This window comes from Stegostoma tigrinum, chromosome 1 (genome assembly GCF_030684315.1).
Source record: "Stegostoma tigrinum isolate sSteTig4 chromosome 1, sSteTig4.hap1, whole genome shotgun sequence".
NCBI lineage: Eukaryota > Metazoa > Chordata > Chondrichthyes > Orectolobiformes > Stegostomatidae > Stegostoma > Stegostoma tigrinum.
In genome coordinates, this window is record NC_081354.1 from 192,695,836 (window position 1) to 192,712,012 (window position 16,177).

The 16,177-nt window shown below is 45.7% G+C and overlaps 1 protein-coding gene across 1 annotated transcript in view; it reads right to left on the reverse strand.

Annotated features, from left to right (window-relative positions):
• LOC132209540 (disintegrin and metalloproteinase domain-containing protein 12-like) overlaps positions 1 to 16,177 on the reverse strand; it is a 268,784-nt gene that overhangs the window by 36,048 nt on the left and 216,559 nt on the right. The window contains exons 15-18 of the mRNA XM_059645262.1: positions 14,755 to 14,950; positions 11,911 to 12,019; positions 7,270 to 7,462; positions 1,975 to 2,052 (exon numbers count right to left, since the gene is read on the reverse strand). Of these exons, the coding sequence (XP_059501245.1) occupies positions 1,975 to 2,052; positions 7,270 to 7,462; positions 11,911 to 12,019; positions 14,755 to 14,950 (576 nt within the window). The remainder of the gene's footprint in view (positions 1 to 1,974; positions 2,053 to 7,269; positions 7,463 to 11,910; positions 12,020 to 14,754; positions 14,951 to 16,177) is intronic.

Below are 16,177 nucleotides of genomic sequence, written 5' to 3' on the forward strand. Positions count from 1 at the left end.
GTACACTATTACACAGACACGCTCACTGTGACACAGTCGGGTGGATCGGTGTGAAGTACACTATTACACAGACACACTCACTGTGACAGAGTCGGGTGGATCGGTGTGAAGTACACTGTTACACAGACACACTCGCTGTGACAGAGTCGGGTGGATCGGTGTGAAGTACACTATTACACAGACACACTCACTGTGACAGAGTCGGGTGGATCGGTGTGAAGTACACTGTTACACAGACACACTCGCTGTGACAGAGTCGGGTGGATCGGTGTGAAGTACACTGTTACACAGACACACTCGCTGTGACAGAGTCGGGTGGATCGGTGTGAAGTACACTGTTACACAGACACGCTCACTGTGACAGAGTCGGGTGGATCGGTGTGAAGTACACTATTACACAGACACGCTCACTGTGACAGAGTCGGGTGGATCGGTGTGAAGTACACTATTACACAGACACACTCACTGTGACAGAGTCGGGTGGATCGGTGTGAAGTACACTGTTACACAGACACACTCACTGTGACAGAGTCGGGTGGATCGGGTGAAGTACACTGTTACACAGACACACTCACTGTGACAGAGTCGGGTGGATCGGTGTGAAGTACACTGTTACACAGACACACTCACTGTGACAGAGTCGGGTGGGTCGGTGTGAAGTACACTGTTACACAGACACACTCACTGTGACGAGTCGGGTGGTTGGCCTGGACGTTTCTGGCCTAGATCCTTCTTCAGAAAGACATTGCACTGGAAAAGACAAGGGCACAAACTGCCCTGGCGACTCTGCAACATTCTTCTCACTAACATCTGGGCAGTGCCAGCACTGGGAGAGCTGTCTCTCAGCCTAGTCACACTCACAGAATCATACCTTACAGACAACGTCCCAGACACCACCATCACCTCCCTGGATAAGCCCTGTCCCACCGGCACGACAGGCTCAGCAGAGGGGGTGGGACAGTGGGACACAGTCGCGAGGGAGTTGCTCTGGGAGTCCTCAACATTGACTCCAGACCCCATGAAGTCTCATGGCTTCCAGTTAAACTTGGGCAAGGAAACCTCCTGCTGGTTACCACACACTTTCCTCCCCCAGCTGATGAATCAGTCTCTCCTCCATGTTGTAAAACACTTAGAGAGCGCACTGAGGATGGAAGGGCACAAAATGTCCTCTGGGTGGGGGGTTTCAATGCCCATCACCAAGAGTGACTCGGCAGCAGTACAACTGATCAGGCTGGTCGGGTCCTAAAGGACATAGCTGTGAGACTGGGTCAGCCGCAGGTGGTGAAGGAAGCACAGAGGGAAAAACATACTTGACCCCGTCCTTACCAATCTGCTAGCTGCAGTTCTATCTGTCCATGACAGTATCACTAAGAGTGACCATCGCACAGTCCTTGTGGAGACAAAGTCCTGCCTTCACATCGTGAACACCCTCCATCGTGTTGTGTGACACTGCCCTGACTTGGAAATATATCGCTGTTCCATTATTATCACTGGGATTTGGGTCAACGGATTGCCGTGGTTCAAGAAGGCAGCTCACCCCCACCTTGTCAAGGGCAACTTGGGATGGGCAATAAATATTGCTACAAAATAATCTGAATAAAAACAAATGCAGGCGCTGATGTGAGCGATAGTGCCATCTGAACAGATGCAATAGACTCAGAGAAACTGATGGAACGTAGAGCTTTCAGGAAGCAGGGTACGAGGCAGTATGTGAGTTAGCTCTGAACTGAGTTAAAGAAGAAACTTCATAACATCATTCGGCCACATGGTGCAGCTCATGAATCCATCAGACTGAAAAGTGATAACAAAATGTGAGGCTGGATGAACACAGCAGGCCAAGCAGCATCTCAGGAGCTCCTGAGATGCTGCTTGGCCTGCTGTGTTCATCCAGCCTCACATTTTGTTATCTTGGAATTCTCCAGCATCTGCAGTTCCCATTATCTCTGAGACTGAAAAGTGAGATTAGTTTCATACCCCTCTGCCGTTACATTTCCTTTCACACTGTTTAACACCAAGCTGTCCTGCATCAATACATTTTCCATCCTTGCAGGCCTGTAAGTGACAGAAAAAGAAGAGTATTGTTGTCACAGTATCCATGGAATCCATTTATCCAAACCAGCCAGCCAGGATCAGAGATAACAAGGTGTGGAGCCGGTCTTATGGAAAGAGGGTCCATGGGAAAACACCCATTCACGACAAAGGCAGTGGAGAGGGACTGGAGAACGATACTGTTGCTCACTGTGTCAGTCTGCATTCACATCGAGCAGCACAAGGAGGGAAACTTCTTTATTGTCACATAAGATTCCACTTTTCTCATTCACTTGAGGGATGCAGGCATGACTGGTTGATTAATGGAGTATTTATTGCCATTCCTGTTGCTCTTAAGACGATGGTGTTGAGTTGCCTTATTGTACTGCTGCAGTCTGTGTGATACAGGTGGATCCACAATGCCCAAAGTGCTACGATGCACTGCAGAAATTCACTAAAGATCCTCAGCTAGCAAGTTCCAAACTCATGAACACTTCCATGTGGATGGACAAGGGCAGCAGATACATGGGAACACTGTTCGCTGCAAGCTTCCTGCTAAGAAACTCACCACTCTGGCCTGGAAATATATTGCTGTTCCTTCACTGTCATTGGGTCAAAATCCTAAAGTTTTCTGAAGTTTTTTGTGTGCTCGGACAGTAGGTGGACTCTGGAGGTTCAATAAGGCAAGTAAGGTCAGGCAATAAACGCTGAAGAGAGTGATGCTCATGTACCGCCAGAGAATAAAAACAACACTTCTAGAACTCTGAGTCTCTGGTGTTTGATCAATTCTTTTCCCCTCAAACTGAGTGGATATTTCAAGTATCTAACGATAAATAATACCTCAGGGTACATGTGCTGTAAGGTTTTTAACCTGTAAGGAACTATCCCAGTCACCATCCAAGTTACCCCTTTGTCAATGTTGATCAAATGTGGAGCTGGAGGAGCACAGCAGGTTGGACAATATGAAAGGAGCAGGAAAGTCAATATTTCGGGTTAGGACCCTTCATCGGGACTGGGAAGAAAATGGAGATCAGAAATGAATAGACAGGAGAGGTGTGGGGCTGGGCGAAGGTAGTTGAGGTGGTGATAGGAGGATGCAGGTGGGGGTTGTAGAGATTGGTCAGTGGGACGGGTGGGGTCGATAGGCGGGAGAGAAGATGGACAGGTTGTGGAAGGTCAAGGAGGCAGGGATGACAGAGTGGTTTGGGCATGGGATAAGGCTGGGTCGTCTAACTCGGTCTATTGCTCCCGACATGGCCTCCGCCACGTTGGTGAAACCAAGCGTAGACTCAGAGACTGTTTTGTAGAGCATGTGTGCTCTGTATGATATAATCGACAACACCTTCCAGTCACCAACCATTTTAACTACCCCTCCCATACTCTGGGCGACAGGGCCATCCTGGGCCTCCTCCAGTGCCACAATGACACCACCTGCAAACTGGAGGAGCAACACCTCATATTCCACGTCGGGATCCCATAGCACAATGGCCTAAATGTGGATTTTACCAGTTTTAAAATCTCCCAACTCTCAGCCTCATCCTGTGACCAGCCCTCTCTCTTATCCCCACCTCCTTGACCTGACACAACCCGTCCATCTTCTCTCACACCCATCCATAAGACCCTAAGACATTGGAGTGGAAGTAAGGCCATTCGGCCCATCAAGCCCACTCCACCATTTAAATCACGGCTGATGGGCATTTCAACTCCACTTCCCTGCACTCTTCCTGTAGCCCTTGATTCCTTCTGAGATCAAGAATTTGTCGATCTCTGCCTTGAAGGCATCCAACGTCCTGGCCTCGACTGCACTCTGCGGCTATGAATTCCACAGGCCCGCCACTCTCTGCCTGGAGAAATGTCGTCTCATTTCAGTTTCAAATTTACCCCCTCTAATTCTAAGGCTGTGCCCATGGGTCCTAGTCTCCCTGCCTCACAGAAACAACTTCCTAGCGTCCACCCCTTCTAAGCCATACATTATCTTCTAAGTTTCTATTAGATCTCCCCTCAACCTTCTAAACTCTAATGAGTACAGTCCCAGGATCCTCAGCTGTTCATTATACGTTAAACCTACCAGTTCAGGGATCATCCGTGTGAATCTCTGCTGGACACACTCCAGGGCTGGGGGTGGATGTGGGGGTTTATATAAACACCGGGCTGGGTGTGGGGTTTAGATAAACACCGGGCTGGGTGTGGGGTTTATATAAACACCGAGCTGGGTGTGGGGTTTATATAAACACCGAGCTGGGTGTGGGGATTTATATAAACACTGGGCTGGGTGTGGGGGCTATCGAACATAGAACAACACAACGCAGAACAGGCCCTTTGGTCCTCGATGTTGCATCGACCTGTGAACTAATCTAAGTCCCTCCCCCTACACTGTCCCATCAGTATCCATATGCTTATCCAAGGACTGTTTAAATTCCTCCCACAGTCCAAAGACGTGCAGGCTAGGTGGATCGGCCCTGCTAAATTGCATGTAGCGTTCAGCGGTGTGTGGGTTATAGGGGGATGGGTCTGGGTGGGATTCTTCAAGGGGCTGTGTGGACTTGTTAGGCCAAAGGGCCTGTTTCCACGCTGTAGGGAATCTAATCTAATCTAAATGCCCCTAATGTGGCTGAGTTCACTACATTGGCAGTATAAACTGAGACTCTCACACACACACACACCAAACCACACTGACACACCATTAACCTCACACTGACAGACTCACACTGACACTCCATTAACCTCACACTGAGACTCTCACACTGACACACCCTAACTCACACTGAAGCTCTCACTCTGACACAGAATCATCCTCACACTGAGACTCTCAGTGACACACCCTAACTCACTGAAGCTCTCACACTGACACAGAATCATCCTCACACTGAGACTCTCACAGTGACACACTAACTCTCACTGTCACACCATTAACGTCACACAGACTCTCACACTGACACACCATTAACCTCACACTGACACTCCATTAAACTCACATGGAGACTCTCACACAGACACACACCAAATCACACTGACACACCATTAACCTCACATTGACACACTCACACTGACACACACGAGCTCACACTGACACACAATCATCCTCACACTGAGACTCTCACACAGACACACACCAACTGGGGGTCGGACTGATAGTGGGGGAGGTATGTTACAGATATTGAGCCGAACACCAAATCTTTTAAATTTGTAAGCAAAGTCAAGTAAGATTATCTGTAAAAAAAATTATTAGTTTGGGCTTCAGCTGATTTAATTAAAATAAGGCAGAATCTAGCCAAAATATTCTACAAATAAATCTACAGCAGAGCCAATGGGACATGTCTAATAAGGTACTGGGGGCGTACAGGCCCAACCTTTGCCCTTTTGAGTGAAATGTCGAAGCAACAAGCCCAGAGCACCCTGGATGTATCGCATTAAAATTAAAAGTAGATCTATAATAGGTAAAATGACAGCAAACAATGGAAGCTCTATGGGAGCACAGAGGCGCTCTCGCACAGAGGAGCTTGGGAAGTCAATAAGGAAAGCAAAGAAAGTGCTGTCAGTAAGATTAGGGAGAATCCTGAAATATTCTCGAAGCATGTCAACAGGAAGAGAATGAGCAGCGTAAGTGTAGGACCCATTCCAGAGCTGAAGGTCATTGGCAGACTGTTAAATAAATATTTGGCGCCAGTTTTGTCTCAGTTGGAGGAAGATGCAGGTAAAAATATCATGAAGATGGACTGTGAAGTTCTTGAACAGACATGGGGAGTGAGGAGGTATCGAAGGTTTTGTTGGATTTAAAACTGGATAAATCCCTAGGTCCGAATGAGGTGTATTCCAGGCTACAGTGGGACCCGAGGGAAAAAATTACAGGGGCCCTGACCTAAATTTTTATTTTATCTCTGGCCACAAGTTCAGATCTGTTGGAATTTTTTTTTGAGGTGGTGACCAGGTGTTTGGTTAAGGTAGGGCAGTTGATGTAGTTTATACGGATTTTGCAAAGGCCTATGACAAAGTCCCACGTGGGAAACTGATCACGAAGGTGAAAGCACACGGGATCCAGGGTAACTTGGCAAGATGGATCCAAAATAGGCTCAAAGACAGGTAATAGAGGGGAGTGACAGAAGGCTGTTCGTGTGACGAGAGCCTGGTGTGCAGTGGGGTTCCACAGGGATCAGTGCAGGGCCCCTTATTGTTTGTGATGGTCATTAACGATGGAGATGAGAATGTGAAGGGGGTAATGAGTAAGTTTGTGGATGATACAAAGATTGGCCGAGTGTCTGACGGTGAGTGGGAAGGTGTTAATTTCTGTTAATACAGTGACCCAGGTCATGTTTTGGGGACCTGGGTGCAAATCCCACCAGGTGGTAGAATTTAAACCCAATTATGAAAAAATCTGGAATTGTTAAATAAATGGATTGGTCAGATGGGCAGATCAGCGGCAGATGGAACTTAATCCTGATAAATCTGAGCTGATGCACTTTGGAAGAAGGAACAAGACAAGGGAGAACTGAATGCATGGCGGGACACTAGGAAGATCAAATGAACACAGGGATGTTGAGGTGCATGAACACAGAGGCCTGAACGTGGTAGGACAGGTTAATAGGGGAGTTCAGAAGACTTATGGGATGGTATGGATAATAAGAGGAGGGAGGTTATGCTGGGGCTGTACAGCACTTTGGTGAGACCACAGCTGGAGCACTGTGTGCAGTTCTGGTCCCCACATTATAGGAAGGATGTGATTACACTGGAGGGGGTGCAGAGGAGATTCACCAGGATGTTGCCTGGGATGGAGCATTCCAGCAATAAAGAGATGCTGGATAAGCAAGGGCTGTCTTCTTTGGAGCAGGGAAGGTTGAGGGGAGGGAGCTGGTAGAGGTCTATAAGATTATGAGAGGTATGAACAGGGTGAATAGAAAGCAGCTGTACCATTAGTTGAAGGATCAATAACAAGGCAACACAATTTTAAAGTGAAAGGAAGATGGTTTAGAAGGGGTTTTAGGAAAAGCGTTCTCATCCAGTGGGTTGCAGGGATGTGGAAGGTACAGCCTGGGGTCTGGGGGTTGGGGGGGGTGGGGGGGGGGGGGTGGTGTGTAGGAAACCTCAACCTTTAAGAAGTACTTGGATGAGTAAATTAAGTGCCATAACATTCCAGACCATAGGTTTAGTGTGGGGAAATGGGACTGATGAAGATTTAGAACGGCTGCTCTCAGTGCAGATACGATGGGCTGAGGCGCTTCCCGCACTGGAGGATTTTATGTTTACCTTGTGTTCTCCACACTTTGTTCCTTCCTGAACTATCTCTGAAATTGTGAAATCAGTCATCATGATATGTGCTGTTTTGCATTCAAAATTAACATCCATCACCGAAACATTTACTGTTTTGACAACTGCTGTCTCCATTTGAAGTGGATGTGCTTCTCCACCATCACACTGGACTTTTCCACACTTTACATCCCTGCAGGAAGACACAGACAATTATTTCCTTGTCACATTCTGCCAGGTGTTAAAGTTTGATACCAGATACGTCACATACTGAGAGCTGACGTGAGTAAAACAGACAGGATTCAGAAAGTAATTGCAATGGGAGAGGGAGGATCCAGTCATTGTGGCCCCTTGGGAAAGTGATGGCCAAGTGACACTGTAGCAATTAAGGTCATGTTCTGGGGACCTGGGCTCGAATCCCCCCATAACTGATGGTAGAATTCATTTTTTTTTTTAAAAATATGGAATTAAGAATTGGTTAATGGTCATTAGCCTATTGTCATTTGCTGGGAAAATCCATCTGGTTCACTAATGTCCTTTAGAGAAGGAAACTGCCATCCTTACCTGGTCTGGCCCACATGTGACTCCATGCCAATAGCAATGCAGTTGACACCTAGCTGCCCTTTGGGCAATTAGGGATGGGGTGTAAATGCTGGCTCAGCCAGCGATGCCCACATCCTGTGAATGAATTTAAAAGAAACTCCTTGCTACCTGTGGGTGAACCTACAGCACATGAACTGCAGTGGCTCACCATCACCTTCCCAAGGGCATTGAGGGATGGGCAAGAAATGCTGGCCAATCCAGGAACACCCACATTCCATGAATGAATAAGAAAAATGTCAGTGCAATATCAGGATATAGAAGGAGGTTCTGCACAGTCAGTTTCATGACTTAGCACCAAATTAACAAACAGAACCTCAAAGGTTGTAATTTCCAGATAGTGATCCGAGCTGTGAACAAACTGGTTTAAACGAATCCAATGATCGAGATGCCTGTTGTTGGAGAAGTGGGTTCTGCTTGTGTACTGCGGAGGGGGGAAGGTGTGTCAATGCTGAGCCCAAGTCTGGGTCAAATCTGAACGAGGGAGCTTGGTGCAGCTCTGTAAACGGGGGCGTGTTGCTGGCTCATTAGGAGTTAGGTGAGTGGGAAGAAGCCGTTTGTTTGTATTTGCCATGAACCTTCCACCATCTTGCTGTGTAAGAATTGGTTTTTGCACCAATACAGAGAAAGGAACTGTGCAGTAAGTGACAGCAGTCCTGAGACAGTGAGTGACCCACAACAGTGTGACATTACAGCCAACAGATTGATAGGTAACTCTTTCTCTCTTATACATTCACACTCATGATATGTTCCTCCTGTACTTTATGGCAAACCCTAGAAGCTTCGGTTGTTCCTGGTGACCACGTGTGCAGGAAGTGTGTCCAGATGCAGCGAGTAGCTACCTGCATTTCAGAGCTGGTGTTGCAGGTGACCTGACTGTGGAGTGTCTGCAATACTGAGCAAGTCTTTGATTGGCACGTTCAGAGAGATGTTCACACCTGCCGAGGTACAGATTGAACTGGCAGAAGGGCTTCAGTGACTGGGTCATTGGGATCTGTTGTGAGGAAAGGGGTCACTCATTCAAAGGGGACAGGGTTTACACCTGGGCAGGCCCAGGACTGACTCTTGGGTAGGGAGGTGGTTTGCAACTGCTATCAGGAAGGATTTGATCTGGAATGGAAGTGAAATAGGACCCTGAGCAGAGAGACAGAGAAAGTGGGAACAAGGATTGAAATGAAAGACAAAGAAAATGAAGCAAAAGTGTAAGGCAGAAAAAATAGGAGTCAAAAGCAATTGGGCCTTAGTATGAAATGTTTGCTGTAGGGAACTGACCTGAAAAGATAATGCAGGTTACCTCACTGCTCTGAGAATGCTGTAGACTTAGCCTACTGTGTTCATCCAGCTCTACATGCTGTTATCTCAGCACAGAGGGGTTGTTCTGCTCAGGAACTGGCACCTGGTTGGATGCTGAGTTGGCCAATCAAGGGCAGGACAGATTGTGGCCAGCCAATCACAGAGAACATTGAGAAAGAATGAGAAACAAAAGGATGAACAGTTTTGAGATAATAAAATGTGGGGCTGGATGAACACAGCAGGCCAAGCAGCATCTCAGGAGCACAAAAGCTGACGTTTCGGGCCTAGACCCTTCATCTCTGAAACGTCAGCTTTTGTGCTCCTGAGATGCTGCTTGGCCTGCTGTGTTCATCCAGCCCCACATTTTATTATCTTGGAATCTCCAGCATCTGCAGTTCCCATTATCTCGGATGAACAGTTTTGACTGAGTTTTGGAAAGTAGACAGTGTGGCTTTCAAAGCTGCTGGACTGGGAAGCTGTTTCTTTATCTGTTTTGTTATCTCTAATTGTGCTCCAATTATTAACTTGTTGAACGTTCTGAGAAAAGAACTCCAGTTACTAAGAAATCAGGAAAAATCTCAGGAGGTCTGTGGAAGCTGTTTGCATTCACTGAGAATTCAAGCAAGATGCAATCCTAGCTGCCTGCGATACAACCCATTGTCCAAGGATTTTTATCGCTGAAATGGTTTTTGAATTGGCAACTTACAACTTTATTTTTAAAAATTTATTGCTTAACTGTGTCTGTCTGTCTGCCATGAGTGTGTGTGGGCTTGCAATCGAAAAAGATTGGGCTGGGAATGTAGATTTAATTAGATTACTTAGAAGTTCATTTGATTTGATTTTGGTTTTATGGTGATGTGTACTCAAGTACATAAGTATAGCATAACAGAGAAGAGCGTATAATGGCACCACACAAAGCACCATCTTATTACAAGTAGCGAGATACAGAACCTGAAGAGCAAGGGAGAAAGAAAGAACAAAGTTAAAAGTTAAACATTGCTGTAATTAGAATACAGTGTAAAACATTTGAAGTAAAATTAAAAGTTACACTTTGCAAACCTTAGGTTTAAGTCAAAAATAAAGAAATAAAGCTGGAAGTTCAAACATTACAGGCTTAACATATGAGGACATATGACAACATCTGGGACTATACCCGTTGGAACGTAGATGGATGAGGGGGGATCTAATTGAAACTAGCACAATACTGTATGGTCTGGACAGAATGGATGTTGGGAAGATGCTTCCATTGATAGGAGAGACCTGAGGGCACAGCCTTAGTGTAAAGGGAAGACCCTTTAGAACAGAGATAAGGAGAAACCTCTTCAGCCAGAGAGTGGTGAATCTATGGAATTCACTGCCACAGAAAGCTGTGGAGGCCAGGTCATTGAGTAGATTTAAGACTGAGATTGATAGTTTTGTGATTATCAAGGGGATCAAGGGTTACAGGAAGAAAGTGGGAGAATGGGGTTGAGGAACTTATCAGCCATGATTGAATGGTGGAGAAGACTCGATGGGGTGAATGGCCTAATTTCTGCTCCTATGTCTTATGGTCTTTCTTAAGTGCCCACCCACAGTGGGACCATACTTTAAGAAATCACCTTGAGACCAGAAGTCCACTTTTAGGCCATGCTGGGCCAAGAGACCACGGGTACTGCTGAAAGATGACCGACTGTGTTCTGGTAATGTTATATTCTTAATATTGTAATTTTTGTTAGTTATGAATCTGGTGTCCAATATTTACCATATGGTGATTCTATAACCTTGTGTCATCAACAAAGAGCCAGAAGGAATGGCAATGAGTCAAAAGAACTGTCTTTCTCTGATAACAAGGTGTGGAGCTGGATGAACACGGCAGGCGAAGCAGCATCAGAGCAGCAGGAAAGCTGACATTTCGGGTGTAGACCTTTCATCAGAAAACCATTTCTGATGAAGGATCTAGGCCCGAACCATCAGTTTTTGTGCTCCTGAGATGCTGCTTGGCCTGCTGTGTTCATCCAGTGTCACACTCTGTTATCTCGGATTCTGCAGCATCTGCAGTTCCCATTATCACTGATACAACTTTCTGTCTTTGACTGTTTTTCTCTTCCCCATCCATAATATAGAACATAGAACATAGAACATTACAGCACAGTACAGGCCCTTCGGCCCTCGATGTTGTGCCGACCTGTCATACCGATCTCAAGCCCATCTAACCTACACTATTCCATTATTATCCATATGTTTATCCAACAACCATTTAAATGCCCCTAAAGTTGGCGAATCTACTACCGTTGCAGGCAAAGCGTTCCATTCCCTTACTACTCCCTGAGTAAAGATAATATCTTGTCTTGTTTCCTTTTTAAAGCTATTTGTGTACAGGAATTTTTACAAAGAGCTAGAGCTTAAATCATAGAATTATAAGTTTTAGTAATCATTCATTGGATATGGGCATTGCTGGGTCAGCCAGCAGTCACTGCCCGTCCTTTGAGAAGGTGGTGGTCGGCAATTTTTTAATGCCCATACATGGGAATGAGGGCATCAGTGACCAGGCAGTATTTATTGCCCATCACTATTTGCCCAGAGGGCAGTTAAGAGCCAACACCTTCCTGTGGGTCCAGAGTCACATGTAGACCAGACCAGGTAAGGATCTTTCCCTAAAGGGCATTAGTGAACCAGGTGGGTTTTCTTGTTTTCTTTTCTCAATTGGTTACAAATTTCTGACATAACTGGCTAAATTCTAAACAGGTTGACTTTCTCTGGCCAACTTACCAAGGTGAGCAACTTTGAAATTGATCATATTGATCCCTGCCACAGTGTCCAAATGCATCTCCTTTCCCATTTAGAGCTGAATAACAAATGTCTTCAGCAGACTTTGCACCTGTCAGAGAAAGAGTGAGAAGTGACAGAGATTTGACAGAACAACAACAAAATGTACAGCCTTGAAAACAGGTTTCTTACACCAATGGAAGAAGTATTTTCTCCTACCCACACTGAGCTGATCTCTCCAGATTGTACAAAAACATTCAAATGAAGAAGCCAACCTTTAAATCACTTCTCAACAAGGTCTCTCAAGGCAGGCTGATACAAAAGGTGAAATCACAAGGGATCTGTACTGAGTTGGTAAGATGGATAGAGAACTGGCTTGATCGGAGACATCCTGATGGATCTCTGCATCCTTGTCATTTGGTATAATCTGCAAACTTGGAAATGTTACAAATTGTTCTCCAACCCAAATCATTAATAATGAGGATGATGTGAAGGTGCTGGTGTCAGACTGGAGTTTTGAGGATGGTGTGAAGGTGCTGGTGTCAGACTGGAGTTTTGAGGATGGTGTGGAGATGCAAGTGTTAGACTGGAGTATTGAGTACAGTTTTGGTCTCCTTACTTGAGGAGGATTGTTATTGTGTGGCAGGCAACTTTGGAGGAGGTTCCCTCAGAATGATTCCTCAGATGAGGGGTTTGTTTATGAAGAGACAGTGAGCAGTTTGGGTCCATAGTCTCTTGGAGTTTAAAAGAAATGACAGACGACCTAATACAAACTGCTGAAGGCAAGTGACAAAGTCAATGTAGAAAGAACATTTTCTCATCAGAGCAATCTGGAATGAGAGGTCATAGTGTTTGAATGATGTGAAGCAGATTTAAAACCAAGATGATGAGAATGTGGCCAGAGGAATTGGAAATTAATTACCTGTGCCCTAGGTTTTTCTTCCCGTGTCTCACTGAAAAACCTGGGATACATTTCATCTGGTCCTCGGGATTTTTAAACCTGCTCGATCTCTCAGAGGTTCCTCACTGCCTGTGAAATTCTTTAGCGGCATCGCAGAACTTCTCCTTGATTTCTACAGTCACATTGTCTCTCTCGCTAGTAAACACTGCCACACAAACTGTACTGTCGTCCTTTGGCTTCATGTACACATTACCGCTGTGGTCTAGGCTTCCCCCAGTTTAATGAGCTCTAATCTTTCACTTGTTATCCTTTTTCACAATGTACCTGTAAAACTGCTTGGGATTATCCTTTATTTTACTGATTCTTCCTGCCCCTTTTCACTCCCCTAGTTTCTTTTTGAAGTCCCCTACTTCCAGGACTTCTCTGATTGGAGCCCTCGGTATGTTATACATATTTGTTCTGCTATAATGCGTGCTTCATTCCCGTAAATTGGCTCTAACGAGTCATGGATGCTGTTTGGAGAAGGGGGAGCTTTGTGCTGTATAGGTGTTGTGATTTTCTACAGCAGTTTCCCTATAATGCGACTTTCTATTACACGAGGTCACCATAGGGCGTAAATCTTTCTTTCTCTCCTTCTCCAATGCTGTGTACCCCTCGATAACCAGGAACCACAGGATTTGATGGTCCAACCCTTTTACTTTATCAGAATATGTCGGGACTGTACTCTCCAGATTTCCTTCTTGAATGCAACCACCTGTTCAGAGACAGATTTACCTGGAAGTATCTGCTCTCAGTCCAATCTGGCGAAATCCCATCTGATCTTATTAAAATCAGCCTTCCACCAGGCCCATCTTTGTCCTTTTCCATAACAATCTTGAACTTAAGGAATTATGATAAAAGTCTCAAAATGCTCCCACTGATACCTCACCCACTTGCTCAGTTTCATTCACTAAAGTTAAGACCAGGACTAACCCCTCTCTTGCAGTTTAAGAATTCCATTCTCTCTGACTTTTTCATACCATGACTGTCCCAGTTAATATTGGGGTTGTTGAAACCCTCTACTGTCACGGCCTATTACTTTTACACTTAGATCATAGATCATAGAATCCCTACAGTGTGGAAACAGGCCCTTTGGCCCAACAAGTCCATGTCAATCCTCAGAGCATCCCACCCAGAGCTATCTCCCTATAGCCAACCTAATTTACACATCCCTGAACACTATGGGCAATTCAACATGGCCAATCCACCTGGCCTACACATCTTTGGACTGCGGGAGGAAACTGGAGCACCTGGAGGAAACCACGCAGACACGGGGAGAATGTACAAACTCCACACAGACAGTCATCTGAGGGTAGAATTGAACCTGGTGCTGTGAGGCTGCAGTGCTAACCACTGAGCCACTGTGCCGCCCTGAAATTTGTCTATATATCTGCCCTTCTATTTCTCTTGGGCTGTTTGAGGGTGTATAGTACAGTCCTAGACTAGAGTAGATTCAGAGTAGTTCTTTGCTGATGCAGGCTACGATCCCCAGGAATTAGTCTAGTAAACCTTTGCTGCATTCTCCCCTTTCATCAGAACATCCTTCCTCAGATATGAAGACCAAAATGCACACAATATTCCAGGTGTGGTCTTTCTGAAGCTCTGTGCAATTACACCTCAGCTGGTGTTCTACTATGAAAGCCAGCACATCATTTGCCTTACTGAAACGTCTTTCAGATAATAATCTTGTTATTCTCCAGGTCCTGATGTACTTACAAACTGATATATCTCTGGTATTTAACTGCCCATTGTGGTTACTGAAGGCGTATTTTTATTTTCATCTTGCCTTTAGAGCAATGGTGGGATTACAGCAACTGCTGGAGCTTCATGTATCATGGACAGAATTTATTCGCAGTAATTGTGGCGCTGGTTCAACAGCGTGAAGGAGTGGAATAACATGGACTCACCTGTACCCCACATCTCCTCACACATGCTATCTGCAGACAGACAAGCTCCGGCACTACAGTAAAACGTTCCGTTTTTACACTCATAGCCATCTTTCAGATACACATTGTCGGGACAGTGTGAGGAGTTCCCATAACAATACTCTTCCAAGTCGCATTCACTACTCAACGATCGACAAACTGTTCCCAGTGGAAGAAACTGCAGAACAAAGACAGCGATAACATGAGTGCACATCGTCACTGGGAAATTCCTTAGAAAGTGCTGGGAGTGTGTTGGCAGTCACACTGTCTGTACCTGGATATTCAGGTGTGTTTTGTGATTTTTAAAGTTTAATTCAGAGAATTGAATTTGGCAAACAGCACTGTAGAAGTATAAGCATTGGATTTCAGCAAACTAGGTATTTCTGTGACTGTTACACCTCTCAGTCAGTGAGAACCGCTCTAATCACGGTCTCATGACCACGGGAAGTGCTGAAGAACAGGCTGTCAGTGTCCTCAACAACAATTCTGTGACCATTCAGTGAGCACCTCCATGTTTGCAGGTGGCACATTGCCAACAGGCATGCTTGTTTCCATCATCTATTATTTTGGATCACTCCTCCTCACTGTCTCCTGCTATAGCTGTGATCTAAGTAAACCAGTTGCTATGGGAGTCTGGTGCTTTATTTTCAATTCGTTAACATGATATGGCTCCAGTGGATTGCCAGCATTTCTGGCCCATCCCTAACTGCCCCTTGAGAAGTTGGGGGTGAGCTGCCTTCTTGAGCTGCTGCAGATCTCCTGCTGCGGGTTGATCCACAATGCTATTAGGGAGGGAATTCCAGGATTTTGACCCAGTGACAGTGAAGGAATGGCAATAAACTTCCAAGTCAGGACGGTGAGTGACTTGGAGGGGAACTTGAAGGTGGTGATGTTCCCATGTATCTGCTGCCCTTGTCCTTCTAGATGGAAGTGGGTCATGGGTTTGGAAGGTGCTGCCTGAGGATCTTTGGTGAATCCCTGCAGTGTATTTCATAGATAGTACACACTGCTGCGACTGAGTGTCAGTGGGGGAGGGAGTGGGATGTTTGTGGATGTGGTGACAATCAAGCGGCTGCTTTGTCCTGGATGGTGTTGGGCTTCTTGAGTGTTGTTGGGGCTGCACCCATCCAGGCAAGTGGGGAGTATTCCATCACACTCCTGACTTGTGCCTTGTAGATGGTGGACAGGCTTTGGAGAGTCAGGAGGTGAGTTACTCACCGCAGGATTGTTGTGGTTGAAATTGATTTATTTTTAGGGAACAGTTGAGGTCAGGCAGAAAATCTAACCCAGTTTCCAGTTTCCTAACACAGAAACAAAGTTGCTGGAAAAGCTCAGCAGGTCTGGCAGCATCTGTGGAGGAGAAAACAGAGTTAACATTTCGGGTCCAGTGACTCTTCCTCAGAAC